This window comes from Panicum virgatum, chromosome 9N (assembly GCF_016808335.1).
Source record: "Panicum virgatum strain AP13 chromosome 9N, P.virgatum_v5, whole genome shotgun sequence".
Lineage (NCBI taxonomy): Eukaryota > Viridiplantae > Streptophyta > Magnoliopsida > Poales > Poaceae > Panicum > Panicum virgatum.
In genome coordinates this window covers 51509630-51528632 of record NC_053153.1, presented here as the reverse complement: position 1 = coordinate 51528632, position 19003 = coordinate 51509630, and the positions used below count along the sequence as shown (strand labels likewise).

Here is a 19003-nt window from a genome sequence, read left to right as displayed (position 1 = left end):
ATTTTGAGCTATTCGAGCGTTTATTCGTCATCACCGTCGGCAAGATCTCGGCCGCTAACTCCTACCGCACGTAACTTGTCCTTCATTAAATCACGGGAAAAAATCGCAAGAACTTCCCTTATTTCACGAGCATTATGGAACCCACAAACATAATAAGTTCACATCAATAATATCTATAGAAACAAATGACAAGTAACCTACCACAATCATAAACATCGGATACAAATAAGCGGTCCACAGCTATCTCATTACAAATAAACATCATATACATCTAACCACCCCTAGGGCGTCGGACCCTCTTAGCCCTCTGCTGGGCACGGACATATCCCTCGGAGTAGGTGAGAACATCCGGAGACCTCACCTGTCGCTCAGGACGCGCAAGGGGCTGCGGTGTCTGCTGCTGAGAGATCCCAAGTGGTGCTCCTCCTAGCTGTGAATACCCCAAGACATCGGGGTCACCTTGCGCGGCAGGCTCTTCTGGACTCAAGCTGTCGAAGTCGTCTAAGGTGAATGTCTCGTTATCTGGTTGAAAGGATGAAGAAGAAGGTCCGGCGCCCGCATCGGGGTAGAATCCTACGCAAAAAATATGGATGTTAGCGTACGCTCGTATATTTCGTAATGACATGTAGAAACCGAAATACGAAACATAAATTAACCTGTGTAGGCCGGTATCTGTGGCCCCGGTACCATCCCTGGATACGGTCCGCCAACTGGTGCTGTCCCTCTAAACGTTCCAGTATGGCCGAACGCAGTAGCTGGATCGTATCCTGTATGTGATATTAGTAGATATGTAGGAACACTTGATGTAATTTTAAAGAGATATGTACGTTACCTGCACTTGGGAAGAACTGCGACGTCGGCCCGTGCATGGTCGACGGACACGGGAACGACGACGAGGCCTGAGACGACCCGTGGCTGTCTTCGTACTGCACACGGCTTCCGAAGTTGTGCGCTACCTGACGCAACTGATCACGCTGCCTCGACCATGCCTCTGTCTGCTCAAACTGGGTCATTGGGGATCCGGCATGTACCCTCGTCAGGTAAGTCGAGCAGTCCGTCTCCATCATGTTGCAAAGGCGAAGCTGCATCAATTTAGTAAAGTTACAAACACATGAATTATCTTATGAATATGATTATATATATATATATATATATATATATATATATATATATATATATATATATATATATGCAAATATGATCAAGAGACTCACCGCGCCAGCTAGTGCCTCCACGTGGTGCCGGGCATAGCCATCCTGAGGCCTCGCCTGGTGTGGCTGCGGGTGAGTGTCAACAAAAACCAGACGAGCCCGAGTCCGGGGTAAGTACCAGGTGAGGTAAGCCCTAAAGGAGCTATCTGTGTGTGGTCCTGTTGGATGGACCAAGTGTTCGTCTGCCTGTTCCCATTGGTCCACCCACGGCTGGATCTTGGTGAGCCAATCATCAGAGCACGGCAAGCCACTCCTTGACAACCTACAAAGTGGACCACGAAGAATCGTTAGATTCGACACGAATGTATGAGCCAAGTTCATTCATAATTACCTGTGGTCCTGGCGACTGACACGCTCCAACGCGGTGGGCACCGGAAACTCCTGGCGCTGCCCAAACTGTCTCCTGACTCTCCAGAGGCAATATGCCTCAACCGCAATGTCATAAACCAGGACGGCGGAAGTAAGCCACAGGCTCGCATTCGCGGAGCAGTACGAAGACAGGCCTGCTGGTGCACGGGTAGCCACAGCCTCTGGGCTGTAAGGCTCCCAGACAACGTCCTCGGGCGTCAGCATGTCGAGCTCCGAAACAAACTCAGGATATGCGCGTTTAACCCGCGCATGTGCCCAGGACCTCTGCATTCCGAATAAGTAAAATTAAAAGTGCGCTAATACATCATGTAACAATGAATAACAAAATTAGGTTTGTTGCGAACATACCTGACGCCAGATCCAGATAGTTCCCATAGTGGGCCTCTCGTCCTCCTCGTCGCCGTACATGCCCCCGTGGTAAGGCTCGTGGCTGACCAAGGGGCGACCAACGGCTAGCCTCTCGTACGACCAAAGCTGTAGCAGTAGTGGGCACCCTGACAGGATAGTGTTCCCATGTGTCTTCATGCACCCATCGCAGAGTCCACGGTAAGTGGCCGCAAGTACCGCCTCACCCTAGCTGTAGGGCGGCACGTCCTCGTCCCCATCCGCAATCTCCCGTGCATACGGAAGGAGAATCCTATCGACCGAGTTGCCATGAGTGTTGTTGAACATGATGTAACCAAACAACCAAAGTAGGTATGCCTCCAGCGATCTAGTTACACTGTACTCGTCGGCATCCGCAGCCAACAAGGCAGGCTGCATAAACAATTAAGATTAATGGTTTCAACTGGCAATGGAACATGTGAATTGTAACAATTAAATTTATATATGCAATGAATACGTACTATAAACTGTAGGAACCAGGTCTTCGAAGGACCTGCTGCTCGCGGGTGGGGTTGATCGGACCTGCTTCGTCCACGCGGTCAACCAGGGCAAAACGGGCCTCCAGCTCATCCTTCCACGAGGCCGCCACCACACGCGGACCTACAGCCTCCCCGACGATAGGGAGGCCGAGGAGGTAGGCCACGTCCTGCAGCGTAGGAGTCATCTCCCCACACGGGAGGTGGAACGTGTGTGTCTCCGGCCTCCATCTGTCAACGAGCGCCGTCAGGAGGGATCGGTCGAGCTGAATAGGCCCAACCTCGACAAGACGGCTCAGAGTCAGTAGGCCGGCCTCACGTAACCTGCAAAAAAACAAAAAATGTCAAAACAAAGGAATACCGACGAATACAAAAGTGATAAACAATAATATTTCATCACATACCGGTCACACCAATCGTGGTGTATAGAGATCGCTTCGCCGGGTGGACGAGGACGTAGCACCTCTAGGGCTCGGTGCTCAACAGCTGCAAAGTAAGACCTGTGGCTCGAGTCGATCACTGGGTCTAGCAAGGAGTCCATCTCCATACCTGCATTCAAAAATATATGAGAACACATAGGTAAATATATATTTCATACAAACTGGACACATAAATACAATAATACTTCATTACATACCTGCCATATTTCATTATTACATATTACAAATAATGAAATACAATTGTGGATCATGACACCGAATGTCTTCCACGAGCAATTCTCGCCGATGCTCGTCTGAACGTAGGAGGTGCTCCATCTCTGGGATTTCCGGAAGGACCGACGTCAGCAGCATCGTGAAGTGCATTCTGAGGACACTTCTTGTAGTTGTGACTCAATGATCCATATTGGCTGCAACGCTTTTGTGCCTTGCTTGCTTCCGACTCGTCCATACCATTCCGAATACGACGTGTCTGACGGCGGCCTTTGCCTTTCTTAGTGGCTGGATCAGGAATAAACATCTTATTCTCATTATCCTGAGTGAAAGGCCCCACAATTCCAATCCCGTATACCTCATATCCCCATGTGGATACAGCTGCTTCCTTGCTGAAGTATGGTGAAACAAATAGTCCTGGCTGTAACGCAGACTCTGCACATGCCGCAATGAGATGGGAGCATGGCATATGCAATAACTTAGGCTTCATGCAGGAGCAGAATGCTTTGCCATCAACTGTAATCAAACTCTCCTGTACCACTCTATCTCTACGGATACCATGACCACTTCTATCCTTACATAGAACCTCAAATCTATGCTCCATTGTACCTGTGGATATGACGCGGTACAGTTTGGCCTTTTCAATCTTCTCTTGCATATATTGTGTCACTCTTTTGCAAAACTGAATTTGGGGGTTGCTGATGTTTATGCTTGCAGCCATGTAACGCTCTCTGAAATACTTCATGCACCCATACATGATGAACTCAACAATTCCCACAAGTGGAAAGGCACGACAAGAACGCATAACCATATTGAAACACTCTGCATGGTTCGTTGTCTGAATACAATACCGTATTCCGTTGGTATCATAAAGGAATGACCATTTCTCCTTAGGTGCACCTCGAATCCAGTGTGAAAATGGCTTCTCAATTGAATCCCTAGCCTCTGCAGCCTGACTCGTGCCTGCTCCTGATGCCCTTACCTTCACTAGCTCTGCAGTCAATTGATCAAGCATCTGCCATAATGCATTGAATTTTCTCTGTTGATTTTGGGTGCACAATCTCTTAAACAGGTTCTTAAGATCCTTGTTCTTGAAGTGTTCATAGAAATTTGCACCCATATGCCTAATGCACCACCTGTTTTGGACATCAGGCCATAATGGAGGCGTTGTCGCAGTTCCACCTTGCAATTTCAGTATTGATTGCAGGATACCTGCATGCCTATCACTAATAAGGCACACATCTGGACGTGCAGCAACAACATGATTCTTCACTCGTTCAAGGAACCAATACCAACTGTCTATGTTCTCATTCTCTACAAATGCAAATGCGAGTGGAACAATTTGGTTGTTGCAATCTACACCGATTGCGGTGAGTATCTGACCTTTATACCTTCCAGTCAAAAATGTGCCATCAATGCAGATCACCGGAAGATAAAACTGAAATGCTCTAACAGAAGCACCTATGCAAAAGAAGGCTCGTTGCATAATTCTTTGTCCCCTAGTCACGGCTGGTAAAAGGTATGTGTCATAAAAGCTTCCAGGATTTCTACAGCAACCTGGGATAACATACGAGGTAGGTTATCATATGATGCCTCGTATATGCCGAACCGCATCTCGAACACCCTTTGTTTAGCCCGCCATGCCTTCAAATAACTGATGGTGTACTGGTAAGTCTGCTCAATGTGTCGAACAATCATTTTTGGCTCATAATTTAGGTTGTCCATAATAAACCCATACATTTGCTTTGCAACAAAGTCGCATGATATATTGCGATGCGAGGGAAGAACTTCTGACAGCAAACAAGTGTGCTCTGTGACAATGGAACATTTCCAGTTTGACTTCCATTTTCCATTGAATGCATGGACTCGCCATGGACATCCAGCATTCACACACTTCACCTCATATTCTTTACTGCCAGACTTTACGACTCTGAATTCTCGTTTCAATGAGATTGCCCATAGTCTCACAGCATCTTTTACGGCTTCAATGTTTGGATATGTTGCACCTTGCACTACCTCATTCCCTCTGTACTCCCACTCCTGATTTCGTACATCTTCTGCGACATGACTGCCAAAACCATGCTCTTTCCACTCTTTTGGCAATGAGTACTGCTCGTCATCAGATGAGTCCTCATATTCTTCCATCTCTATTGCGGTTTGGTCTTCTGCCTCCATCTCGTCCACAATGCTATGTATCCTCTCTCCCTCATCAGCAAGGTCCTGTGGTCCCATGTTTTGGTTCTCTGTCTCTTCTGACTCATCTTGCTCAACATAATTGGTCTCTCTTCGAATACTCGGAGTTCCTTGATCTGCACAATGTTGGATTTCATTTTGTGTCTTCTCCCGGATTTGAACAAGAATGGCCAGAGGCCACCCACGCTCTAGAGCTGCTTGCATGTACTTCTGCCAGTCATCAGTGCTGTGTATCATCATTAATTCCCATAATTCACTTTCTACCTCCCAATTAACAAGAGACTGGACAGTGATCACATGTGTCAACAGATCAACATGGAACCCACGCTGCAGCCACTTACATATGGAACCAAAACTCCTTTTCAGAGGTTTATCTATGCCGCTAGATGTGCGCTTAAAGGCAGAAAGATCTACTCCATTTGGCCCATACATAACATTGTATTCACCATAAATTACTTGAAACTGCATTTTGCTCGACATATCTGTATATCACATAATACTTATCGAGTTATACTCTTTACTTCACTACCTTATTCAATAATCCGTAAAAACTAAGTATGAAATTCAATTACAACGTATAAGTATTCATAACTACGTGATGACACTCAAATTCTATACTGCATAAATGGTTCTACTAATTTTCTAAACTAATTTACTACTACGTAACTACAAACTAAAGTATCATTGAACTCCTACTTAAATGGTTCTACTATAGCACTAATTAAATCAAATTACTCATATTAAAATACGTAGTACTTAAATATAACAATATTTAAACTAAATGTACTAACCTGCAGATCACAAGTGCTGAATCCGACAGGGCTTCGCCGCTTTCCTTCTCCTCACTCCTCTCTTTTTTCTGGATTTTTGGTGGAATTTTCGGGCTCAAATGAGTAGGGAAGGGGAGGGCTTGAGCTTATATAGGGGGGTACCCCCGGTCGCCCGCGGGGGAGGGGGGGCGACAGGCCCCCCTGTCGCCCGGGGGGGCGACAGGCCCCCTGCCGCGCCCGTGCGCTGGGCCCAGCGGCGGTCGCCCGTGGGCTGGGCGACAGGCCCCTGTCGCCCCCCCAACGGGCGACAGGTTTTTTTTTATTTCCAGGGACCTTATTGCGAATTTGAAAAAAAAAATTCACTTAAGGCCTGTCGCCCTATGGGGGGGCGACCAGGGTATATTTTTGAAATATTTGAAAACGGACATATATTTTTGAAATTTTAATTTTTAAAAAATATAAAAATGAAAAAAGTTCTATCGCTTGTGCTACATATCATCGATCCATCGCATGAAGCAGCGGTAGCATAAATTCGGCCCATTAAAACATTGTGTTCTGTTTCTGTTGCTGCACGTTATTTTTGTTTTATTTATTGCAGCTCTAGATGAGTTTGACCATCTCAATGTGTTGCTGCCACTCCATGTGCAGGGTACCCGACCTTGTTGTGCACACGCTTCAAGGCTACTGCCAGTCTGCCACTCGATGTGTTGCAGGCTGCTGCCGCAATCCACGGCTCCACACTAACAGCACGTCCCGCCTTCTATTTCTAATTTTGTTTTCTTTTCTACACTTTTTTCTTCCGTTACTAGTTTCATTTCGGTCCATCTATTTTTCCCTTCCATTACACTTTCTCCTTTATTCATTCTAAATTGCTATTACTTTAGTATTTTTTTTCATATGCACATTCATTTCTTTGTATTGCAGATTTATAAATCGGTGTGTGAAATAATTTGTTCCATTTTTTATACGATAACTTGTTTTAGCATGTGTATATATGCTTATAAAAATATTATTTTATGTGTGAAATGATTCATATTGAATATAGATGTATTTATCTTTTTATAAAATATTTGTTTGCGCGTAACTAATTTGTTCTCTATGCCAAATTATTTATTTGTTTTGTAGATTAAATTGTTCTGTGACGTTGATCCATTTGTTCACGGTATTCATTTTTCATTATCTATCCCATACAGTTAAATGTTCGTGTTGTGTAATATTTTATTCGTTGTACATTATTATTTGTTCGTTATATTTAATTTTTTTTGTTTGTAGAAAATAATCATTTGTTTGTGTTCTTAAAATATTTGTTCCCAGTTTTTAAATTAATATTTAGTATTTTAAAAATGCTTTTAAAAAATATCGTGCAAATATAGACAAGTGTGGTCTTGTTTTGAAGATCTTGTCCTTAAAAAGATAACGGTGCAATCCAAATTTAATTTGGAAGCTCAGTTTAAGAGTTACAGCTTTTTAAATTTTGGACTTGTATGCATGTGGATGAAATCATCAATTTTGTCTATTTTAGCATACATGCAAAGATTTTTCTATTTAGTGGGCCGGCCCAAAATATTATCTCCACACGGCCAATGCATGCATGTGATGGGTTGTAGAACCGGAAAACCTATGCATCTTCCGGAAGTTTTTTCCCAACATAACTTCCAGTGTTTGAGATTCGTGCAACTATTACCAACCATTGGATCTACACACTCAAACCTAACCCTTCCTTCTCCATCCTTCACCGTGCCCGCCGCCGGCGCCCCTACTGGGCCGCGCCGCCGCGCCATGACCGCCTCCCGGCCGCTGCCCACGGTGCCCCTGGCCGCCTCCGGCCGCTACCGCGCGCTGCTGCTGCGGCCGCTGGCCGCCGCCACCCGGCCGTGGCCGCGCGATGCCGCCCCGGGCGCCCCTACTGGGCCGCGTCGCCGCGTGTAACGCCCTAATTTAAATTTCCTAATTAATAATAAATTTAATTGGCTTTATTTAATTTTCTAGGATTTAATTTGCTTAGTCTTGAATTTAATCTAATTTTGTTCCTCAAGTAATTAAAATTTTATCATAGGTTTAATTGTTGGTGTTGCATTCATGCTGGTGCATAGTTCTATTTGGGTGAGTGAGGTTTGAATTCAAATGTGTTTGTTTGTTTACAAATAGAAAAGAAGAGAGAAATAGTAAAGAAGAAACCCACCCGGCAGTCCACCAGAACCCAACTCAGCCCAGCTCGCCCCACCTCTCAACTCGGCCCAGCGCAGCGGCCCAGTCTCCCTTTTCCCCGCGCCAGCAGCCCAGCCCGGTCCACTCTTTTCCTTCCCCGGTCGGCCTAGCTCCCACGCCGAGGCCCAACGCTGCAGCCTAGTTCTCCCCCTCCACCTTTTTAAACACGCCCCGCCAGTTTCGAACCCTCGGTGAGGACCCCTGCACCTTCCCGGTCGTTATGCGCTAGAGTTATAGGCTCGTGGACCCTTTCCGAGGCCGGAACGACGCTCGCCGTTGTTCCGCCGCCGTGCAGACCCGCCACCGCCTTGGCGCACGTCGCCCCGAGCATCCCCGCCCCGCGCACGAGGCTCAGGTGGTTTACGCGTATCGCGCTGACCATCCCAGGCCAAAGACCCGCTCAGTTTGACCCCCGGAGCGCCGGGTTGGCCATCTCCGGCGAGCCCGCCGCCGCGGAACCCCGCCCCGGCGACCCGCGCCGCCGCGGTCTCTCGCCCCCGCTCTCTGGACCGCCAGATCCTAATCCTACGGCCCAGATCCGTTCGGCCCGGAGTCAAACAGGGAAGATACCGGTCAGCGCCGATCACTTTTGCATAAGAGCCCCTCCGTTTCTTGGTAATCAACCCGCGGTCCCTGGTAGTTCAAAAATATTTCCAAACCGGCCCTGTTTTATTCATTTAGCCCCCTGAGCTCTTTAGAAATATAACCCGCCATCCAGAGCCGTCGGTTTTGCAGGATAGCCCCTGAAACTAATGTTTAATTACATTTTAGTCCTCGGTTTTGCCCAGAAACCCCCTGGAACTCCAATTTTCTTACAAATAGGTCTCTGGAACTTGTTTTTGGCCTAGATTTTGCGTTTTAGCTCCGTTTTAGGAGTTCTTTATATCCACGCTATCGTTGTAACGCGTAGAATAGTTTTAGACTAGTTTAGTGTGCTGTTTTTATGTATTGATGTAATGTTTCTTAGTTTTTGCTATTGTTTGCATGTATATTTATGTTGTGTATTATTTTTGGCCATGTGTTCGTGAGTAGACGTTGAGCTACCGGAGGAGCCCCGGTACCAGTACCCGGAGCAGCCGTCTTCTGACCAGTTTGAGCAGCAGCAGGAGCAGTACGAGGAAGGCAAGTATAACATGAACAACCTATCACTTTTAAATATACTTTCATACTGTATTTTAATATTGTATGTCTATAAGAATTTCCTAGCCACTTTATATCCTTTATATATCCTTTGGGTTGCATTTTGGTTAGTTGTGCTAGGTGCCGCGCTATAACACACTTGGTCCTTTTAATTAATTTGATTAATGGTATATGCAACTTAATTCTGAGAGTGGCCCTCTGTGTGGCTTGAGTGGCTCACATCTCGTTAAAATTGGTTTTGTTAGAAACATGGTTTAGGGGGCCAGCACGGTGCTTACTGCTGGGTTGGCCACTCTCCATAAGGACCGGTTCATAGAGCGACAACCTGGGACAACAGCGCTACCACAAGACTGGAATGGGACGGTCTTGGCGTAATAATTAGGTCTTTTTGGTTTAGAGTAACTTACCTGCGGGGGCAATGGTGCTAAGCTTCTATGTCCCTCGTACTGAGTGGCCTCGTCTGTGGTATTCTTGACGCCCACTAGACCTGCTCCATAGTCGCCGATCCACCCTCGCGGTTACTCCCTACCAACGAGATTCTTTGTAAAGGCCTCGTAGTGAGTTTGCTAGTCATCTCACCTAAGGAAGTGTGATGAACAACTAGCGTAGCTCACGACTTGTGGGTAAAGATGTGCAACCTCTGCAGAGTGTAAAACTGGTATACTAGCTGTGCTCACGGTCATGAGCGGCCCAGATCCTCCTTTTGATTAGTGGGGTTATCTCCTTCCGACGAGGGGGGTGCCTCTCGGGGTTACCTTGGTGGTTTTGGTTTGGTTCTCAGTAGTAACATGATTAATTTTGATTAATTACTATGTAACTGGGTTAATGGTAATTCACCAACTTGTAGTAAATAGTTTTAATAAAATTCTGCCAATACTTAAAAGCTAATGCAGTCAGTCAGCCAACCTAGAGCCTCATAGTTTGTGTTATACTTGTTGAGTACAAGTTGTGTACTCACTCTTGCCTACTCCACTTTTTTCCCTCTTGGGGATATTCTACTGCTGCTCAGTTCCTGCCGACGCGAGGGAGTTCGCTCAGCGCTACCAGGACTACGAGGACTTCTAGGCGTTTCGTCTCCCAGTCGACGTCCCTGTGGCGCCCTGCTCAGCTTCGGAGAGTTTTTATCGTATTTGTACTTCGCTTCCGCTGTATCAGACATTTATATCATTAATATAATAAATAACATTCGTATTCGCTTTATTATGTCTTTTTCGTGATATGTGCTGTGATATACTGTTCATTCTGTTGTATATACGTGTGACTTGATCCTGGCACGTATATGATTGCTCGGTTTATATTCTTTTATAAACCGGGTGATACACCGCGCCATGGCCGCCCCCCCCCCCCCCCCCCGCCGCCGCACCCGGCCGCCTCCGCTGCCGCCCCCGGTCGCTGCTGCCGCAGCCGCGCCATGCCCCCCGCGCGATGCTGCCCCCGGCCGCCTCCCCGCCATAGGCGCCGCTCCGCGCCGTCGTCGGGCCACCGCCGCACCCTGACTAGGCCGCGCGCGCCGCCGTGCCTAGCGCCACCGTTTGGTCGCCGGAGAAGAAGGGTTCAACATTTTAAATTTATCATTTGAACATTTGAGATCTAGAATTTCAACATTTTATCTATAGAGTTTCAACATTTCGAACGTCAAATGTTGAAAGTATTTTAAAAAAATATTGAACGTATTTAAAAAAATATTGAACAGTTTAGAATAATTAATTGGGCTAAATGAGCTTTAAAGATAAATAACTTATCCGTTTTCCACAAGATGCATGGGAGCTCCTTGTAGAACACCGCACCCGGGCGTGCGCCCGCAGCTGCGCAGGGCGGGGCCGCTGGGGCTCTGCGGCGGCCGAGCGTGAGCGCCCAAGGGGCTCCGCGGCCATTGGCGGGCCCAAAGGGTAATCCCATAACTATCTTAGATTTTGGCCCAACATCTTTTCAATGCTTAGATACTTTGGTCCAGATTGATAAACAGCCCAACAATCAACCCTAGCCCAAGTAAGTCTCTCACTCATCCCTCAGCCCACGCGCGCGCCGCCATACTCCGCTCTTCCGTCTCCAGGCCTGGCGACCCGCCGCACCGTTGGCCGCCGACCGTCGGCGCCAGCCAGTAGCCACCGCCGCCTGCGAGGCTGTGCCTCCACCTCACGCCGCGTGGTCTCCCTCCCTCGACCCTCGACTCCTTCGTCTCGCCGGGCGTCGGCCCCTGCTTGGGCGCTGGCTGGGCGCACCGCTCGTCGGGTCCCGCCGCCCGTCGAGGCCCCGCGGCATCACGCGGTCGCGCCCCTCCACTGCTGCTCGCTAGCCTGCAGCCGCCTCCCGCCTGGCCGCGGGCCACCCCCAACGTGTCGGCGCTCGTGTTTGGTAGTTGGTACTGCTGGTCCGTACTTCTTTCTCTCTCACTATATTCCGTAATCCAATTCAGTACCGTTTCCATTTGTATTGTTTCTTTGTTCAGAAATAATTACAATATTAGGACTGCAAACATTGACCACTAGTGAATTTGCCACTCCCTGTGGATGATGATACTGTGGGACTATCTGTGACTATAAATTGTGGGTCCAATGGCAAAACTGCAAAGACCAATGTTTGGAGTCCCATTTTGTTCAGGCATTGAGTGGTTAATTGAATAATTGTGCATTCATTTGTATTGTTGTTGTGTATTCCTGATCGTTAAATTGGCGTTGATTCTACCGGTGGCAACTACAACTGTGGAAAGAGTATTTTCTAGGTTAAATCTTTACTCTAGGTTGAATCTAGTAAAGAATTAAATGAGAAATCGCATGGATGATAAGTTATATTGAATGATTGCTGCTCACTTTTATTGAGCGTGAAATTTTCTATAATATAAGTGAGGATGACATAATTCACACTTTCATGGCCATGAGGAAGTCTAAAGCAAAAGCATTAGACTAGACTAGTATTGTCATCTTCTATTTATGTAAGATCTTATTGATGTTGCAACCTTTTATATTGTAATTTATTCTAGTTGTGAACTAAATTATTGAATGGAATGTATTATAGGATCTTTTACTTATGTTGTTATTGTAAATTTGATCATTATATACCATATTATTGCCCAAATGCTATTAGATTATACTAAACTGCGCTTTGATTTTTTTTTGCCAGGACTACCCTAGTATTAATTCCGGGTCCGTGGCCGGCGGGCATTGCAGCTTACGGCATCGACTCCATCTCTCTCGCCTCTGCGCCTTGCCCCGTTCTCCCTTCTCTGCTCCGGGCTTAGCATAGGCACACGGCAAGTCAGCAACTTAGTTACTAAGGTGAGCAATTTGTCAATGTTTTCTAAATTTGTGATTTCAATTTGCGAATGCTTGTGTATCTGTGGGGACAGTGATGCTAGTTAGAATCAAATTTATCAATCTACTGTATAACTTAGGCTGTCAAAAAAAAAACTACCCCTGTCCAACACAACACTCGCCGGCAATCTCCGCCTGTCCGGTGAGTTTCCTGTTCTCAATCTGGCATTCCTATGGATTGATTTCTTCCTTCCCATTTGTTTTCCTCTTTGATTTCTTCCTCCCCGTTCTGATCCAGTATTGATGGCAGCATTGCATAGTCTGTTCCTGTATTAATGAGTTTGCCATCAAATTTATTAGCCAACCAGCTTCATCTTCTTCCTGTCAACTGAATTGGAGTACCTATAGCTTCATCCCTAGCTTTGCTTTTGCTGAATTTCTGTTTTCTTATATATTGGTATGAACTTCTGTTATTTATTTTATTTATTTTTTAAAATGTGAAACTTGTACGCATATCCATGCCCGTGTAACATATTTATCTTATATTTATATTGTAACTTATGCAAGTTTCGAACTTATTTGTTGAATTTTAGGTATTATTGGTACTTTTTTTTTGCGAAAGAGGTATTATTGGTACTTTTTAAATGTGTTATCCTACTTTTGGTTATTGTACACTTATATACCAGATTGCCTGGAGATTTTTTGTAGTTGTATTACCGAATTGCGTATTGGAGTTTTGGCTAGGCATAACGTGACTTAAGATCCTTGGTCCGTCATTGCACAGGCTTCAAGAAGTTGCTGGGAACTAGGGGAGCCAGACAAGCCAAGCCAGCAAACAATTAGATGGAGGCAGTGGTGCGGAAGGTGCAGCAGCGGGTGAGGAAGGTGCGGGAGGATATGGACTTGTGGGATAACTTCAACTCCCGCCTCCTTACTAAGTTCGACAGGGCCACCGTAGTCATCGATCGCCTTCCGGTACCTTCTTGGATCATCCTGTTGGGCAATCCCAGCTTGTGATAGCCAGTTTGGCAGCACAAGGTTTCACAATACAATTGGAGAGTATTTACTCTCGTAATTGTTCTTCAGCACTTTTTAGATTGCAACAGCACATTTTCTGGCTTCACAGAAACCCTTCCATTTACTAATGACAATATGCAATTTTGCAATTGCGACTTTGCGAGCAAGACAGCTGATTACTAGTGTAGCTGGAAATTCCGTGGAAAATGAATAACTTGCCGTGACATGTGGTTATGTTGTCATATTAGCATCCCAACTATCTGGAGTAACTAATACTTGCACCATTTGATGTAAGGTGCTTGGAGAGGACAAGAACTATGGTGCCTTGCGTAGTGTGCCTAACATCCCAGAGGACCTCATGGGGAAGCAGATTGAGAATCTGGAGCTCATGTTTGTTTCTATGAGGGAGACACTGTAAGCTGCTTCACTTTTGTTGCCATTCCCTTCAATTTTGACATGAACAAGCAAAGGAGATTTTTTTAATTCAGTTATGCCTGATGATAATACTGCCAAGTGCTCAGGGAGAGGTTAAATGGCATTGTGAGAGCTCTAAATAAGGCTCTGCGTGATACTAACCAGATGGTGAGAGGCGGGTCAGCACTCACGGCGAAACAGATGCAGTTACAAGTGGGAATTTTGCCAACTATTGCGGAATGCTTGGATGGGCTTCGGACATTATGCGAGATGCACCAGGCTGAGTAAGAAAGGAATTCTTTATAGGCCCCTTCTGCAAGTGCCCAAATTAACCATGTGTAGCTTGCATTTGCTCTTACGATAACTATGCTGGTTCATTGGAGTATTGTTTTGTTAAGATCATTTTTCTGGACCTGATTCGTTATGACCCAATCCAAGCTTAGCAGTAACTATGACTAAGAAGTTCAGCTCATGCTGATTTGTACATTCAGTACCGGCTATTTCCAATTTAATTTTGGTTTGGCAATCCACAAATTGAGTCATGATTTTTATATTCTTTCGCTGCAATCTTATGTTTAAGATGTCATAGATATATGTCCTGTCGCTACTCTCGCATTGCATGTAACCTTAGTCCTCTTCTTTCCTGCCTGTGTTCCTATGAACTTATCCTGATTGCCATTTGAGCAGGTTTGCACTAAAATCATCAGTTATCTCCTTGTTGACATGGAAGAGCAGGCAAGTTCAATGGATTCAGCTTACCCTATTCAACTCAGATTTGTTCTCTCTGGAGTTCATTCTCTCTTGAGTTTCTTGTAAATAATAGTGATACTTTCTTTCTTAATTTAGCATCTAGAAGGGTTGCAATTCAAAAAAATTCATTGGTACTCTATTAACTAAGAGCAACGGTGGTGTTTATTCATGTGCAGTTCCAGTGACATTGCTGCACTCCGCCAACTCTTAGTAGACCAGCCAAACATACCAAAAGATGAAGGTGAGTTATGAATAAATAGAATAGATTATCCGGTTAGTTTCAGTTATGGCAATTATATGTGTCCAAATACACAGCTGACTGTTACATTCTGTTTTCCTCATTTGCAGTTCAATCCATATTCGACATTATATTTGCAGACGAAATTTGTTAACCAGCTCGTATTTGAACTGTTGGAACCTTGGGCCCCATGTAAATCTAGCTGCCCTCTCAGATAATGCTTGATTTAATTTGAAATTTTCATGTTCCATGATCCTGATTGTTGAGCAGTGCGACCAAGCCATGTTTTTATTTCCATCAGCAACAGTGACTGAACATCTGGAATCTGTCTTTGTTTCCACCAGCAACAGTGGTTGGAGAACTGGAGCTGCCATCGGTTTAGTTCTGAAGCATAGGAAAACCAATCTACAATGGTAGTTTAGCATATTGCTCATGGCATATTATGTCTCTTGGTATTGTGTCACATATAAGGATCTCAGCAAAAATACAGTGATTGTCAGGTAGACCTGCACGTACAAACACAAGTGAAATAGTTGCCTGAAATTTGCATACCGGCACTGACCAAGGACAGCATTGTTTGGCAACTAAACTTTCTCATTCCCTCATTTATCATACATTGATTTCTTGTTGCGCAAGTTATGTTCGCATTGCGCACCTCCGTAAATTATAGCGAAGGCACTTTCAGTTTTTCCATGAAGTTTCATACCTGAAAAGGAGAATTTAACTCAACTACTCAAGCAGACAGTCATTAGCTTTGAACCTATTCGGCTGGTGGACAGCCTCCAGCCTCTACAGTATTTTCCTCTCACATAACTCCAGCTCCAGCCTCCAGCCACCAGCCAGGCAACAGTGTTTTTCTCTCACACAACTCCAGCTCCAGCCTCCAGCTCCAACCTGCCGAACGGAGTGACACTGCTGCCTCAGACTTTATGCATGTCGATGACTTGCTGTCATTTGAAAAGTGGTATGGCTAGGCGACGATTTGCGGCACGGCCGCACAAGCCAGGGTCAATCTTGGGGCAAGGTTGATTGGCAATTTTGCCGACACGACGGAAACGGTATGGATTCAGGATTCAGATACATTGCAAAATTGCGACACGATTGCATGTAGTATTTCTTTAAAACAAAATGAATTACTACGGCGTAACTACACAAGAACATTCATAGCTAGTGGCAACGAACCCAAAGCAGCTAGGAAAAAACCCACTCCTCCTAGCAAACCTAAGACCGTCCACAGTGGAGGGAGCAAATGAAGGAACAAATACACTGTTTGACACTGTAGATATACTGTTTGGCACTGTAGACAGAGAGAGCGTGGGAAACGAGGAGGGAGCAAATTTGCTCTTGCTCCCTCCGCTGTGGTCAGCCTAACAAGACGACCACAGCCGTTCCCTTTTTGAATTGGATCGCGGTACTGCTCCTGCACGAGCGCCCTGGCCGCCGTTGTGCGCCCGCCCGTCCCGAGCTCAGCTGGCTTCGGCTTCCCCATCCCCGCGAGGCCAGTGGGCCACGACCCCTCCTGATGCCCGCCCCAGGCTGGGCGCCGCCTCCGGCCTCGCCACGGCAGTACTCCGGCCTCCTCGGCGCGCTCCACCACTGCATATCGGGCGGCAACGCCCCCGCCGCCGTCTCCCTCCTGCCCACCCTCGCCCGCGCCGGCCTGCGCGCGCCGTTCCCGCTCCTCTCCTCCCTCGCGGGCCTCCTCCTGCTCCGCCCAGCCGCGCCGTCCTTCCCCTCCCTGGCTGGACGCCTCCTCCTCTACGTCCGCCTCGCGGGCCTCAAGCGCCTCGTTCCCTGCTCCACTCAGCTGGCCGACCGCCTCCTGTCGCTGCACTTCCTCCTCGGCCGCCCGGCCGACGCCCGCCGGCTGTTCGCCAAAATGCCCCGCCCCAGCGTCCACTCCTACAACGCCATGCTCGTGGGGTACGCGCGCCTGGGGCTCGCGGCACACGCTGCCGAGGTCTTTGCCGCCATGCCGCACCGGAAGCTCATCTCCTATAATGCTGTTATGCTTGCGCTCGGGCGCGGTGGCGAAGCGCGTGGAGCCGTGGAGATGTACTCCGATCTCCGGAACACGTACCCTTCCCTTGGGTACAGCCATCACACCTTCATCGCGCTCCTTGGGGCCTGTGCCGAGCTCATGGACAGCGAGCTTGCCACGCAATTCCATGGCCATTTGGTGGTTCTCGGGTTCTTATCTGATGTCAACATTGCCAGCTCTCTTCTTGATGTGTACAGCAAATGCGGTTGCACTGATGATGCTAGGAATCTGTTTGACGAAAGGCCTACCAAAGATTTGCGTATGTGGGCAACAATAGTTTGTGCCTGTGCTGAAGATGGCCAATTGGCTACTGCTCGTGAGCTTTTTGATCAGATGCCAGAGAAGAACGTATTTTCATGGAATGCCATCGTCAAGGGATATGTTTGTCACGGGAAGCCTGTGGAAGCACTGAATATGTTCCAACACTTGATGAGGGAAGGTTTGCAGCCAGATCAATTAACCTTTGGTAGTTGTCTGAGTGCTTGTGCAGCTATGCCTATGCATTCACTGAAACTTGGGCAGCAGATCCATGGAATGTTGCTAAGAAGTGGCTTTGATCGAAGTGTAATGATCATTAGCTCACTTATTGACATGTATTCAAAATGTGGCTATTTGGATGGTGCCGTACAGGTGTTTGGACTGACAGGTAGGGAAAAGAAGAGTGCTATGCTGTGGAATAGCATGTTGTCTGCTCTGTGCCACCATGGGCATGCACAGGATGCGATTGGATTATTTGTTCAGATGATTCGTGAGAGACAGAAGCCTGATGCTAATACATTCTTCCTGGTTTTGACAGCTTGCTGCCATTGCAGCCTAGTTGAAGAGGGGATGAAATTCTTTGATTTGATGAATGAGAGATACGGGATTGTGCCAGGACAAGACCATTGTTTGTGCATGGTGGATTTGGTTAGCCACGCATCACCCGATGATAAAGTAGTTGAATGGATCAAAAGTTCACCGTTTAGTTTTAACGAAAGAGTTTGGGAGATTCTGGTTAGGGGTTGCACCATACATGGAAACAGAGAATTGTTGAATAAGGTAGAGAAGCAACTGGGCAAATTGGATCATCCAGAGTAAACAGATGGTTGTCTTAGTTTGGTTTATAAGGTTGAAAGATGATCATGCTTACAAGGACTTTTGGCATGGTAAAGCTGCTTTTTCGTTGCACAGGAATCACTCATTTCAATAAAGCAGAGATAAGACAGCTGCATCCCTGCAGGAGTCCATGACTGTAGTTGCATCCGAAACTGAATGGAATGTCAAGGGGTCAAGTGGACATGGGAATTATGATGTGCTTGGCACAACCGCACAAAGGAATAGATCACTGTAAACATTTTTCAAGGAATATTGCCGAGTGAACAATGTTCTGCTGTTTTTCTGCCAGTTGAGGGCTGGGGCCAGGGGTGGAGCAACTTTTCTTTTTTGAAAGAAGATTTGCAAGTTTTCTCGAGCTGCTCTCACATCACATGCCAACGGATACAGGAAACAGGAAATTTGTGCCATCTTTCAACTAATATTCTTAAGAATGATGCGTGCATCTCAATATTTTATTCAATGATTTCATTACATGTTACAGCTGTATGTACAGATTCTCAATTTCTCGCATTACAGCAAGAAATATAGTTCTTTTGTTGTGGCACATGAAACAAATTATCACTTTGATTGCAAATTATCATATGGTAGGTCTGGGCCAATTGCATAAATCTTGTTTGAATAAGTGAAGATGTGAGAAAGCTAGTGGCCCTAAAAAATTGTGACAAAGGTACCCTCTGTTGTTCTTAGACAGATTACAGATGATATATTGTAATAGTGTCCTGCAATTTGGCGTGTCAGTTGGCTCAGTAGTCCGGACAGCATTCAGATTGTTGATCACCAAATATTTTTCCAGCAG

General features: G+C 46.3%; 2 protein-coding genes across 5 annotated transcripts; both read left to right on the top strand.

Annotated features, from left to right (window-relative positions):
• Positions 1–12544: 12544 nt before the first annotated feature.
• LOC120688128 (uncharacterized protein At5g43822-like) lies at positions 12545–15660 on the top strand. 4 transcript variants are annotated; one of them, XM_039970306.1, is made up of 8 exons: positions 12545–12676; positions 12793–12854; positions 13437–13537; positions 13965–14083; positions 14191–14367; positions 14771–14818; positions 15010–15074; positions 15182–15660. In XM_039970306.1, exons 3-8 carry the CDS (start codon positions 13496–13498, stop codon positions 15223–15225), a joined length of 495 nt encoding a protein of 164 aa, XP_039826240.1. In that variant the 5' UTR covers positions 12545–12676; positions 12793–12854; positions 13437–13495; the 3' UTR covers positions 15226–15660. The 4 variants fall into 4 exon arrangements, with proteins under 4 accessions (XP_039826240.1, XP_039826238.1, XP_039826239.1 ...); XM_039970304.1 differs by having other exon boundaries at positions 13437–13627; XM_039970305.1 differs by lacking the exon at positions 12793–12854.
• Positions 15661–16593: 933 nt separating this feature from the next.
• Positions 16594–17929, top strand: LOC120689097 (pentatricopeptide repeat-containing protein At2g21090-like). Its single transcript, XM_039971433.1, has 3 exons — positions 16594–17551; positions 17603–17676; positions 17909–17929. The coding sequence occupies exons 1-3, from the start codon at positions 16594–16596 to the stop codon at positions 17927–17929; spliced, it is 1053 nt and encodes a 350-aa protein (XP_039827367.1).
• Positions 17930–19003: the final 1074 nt, after the last annotated feature.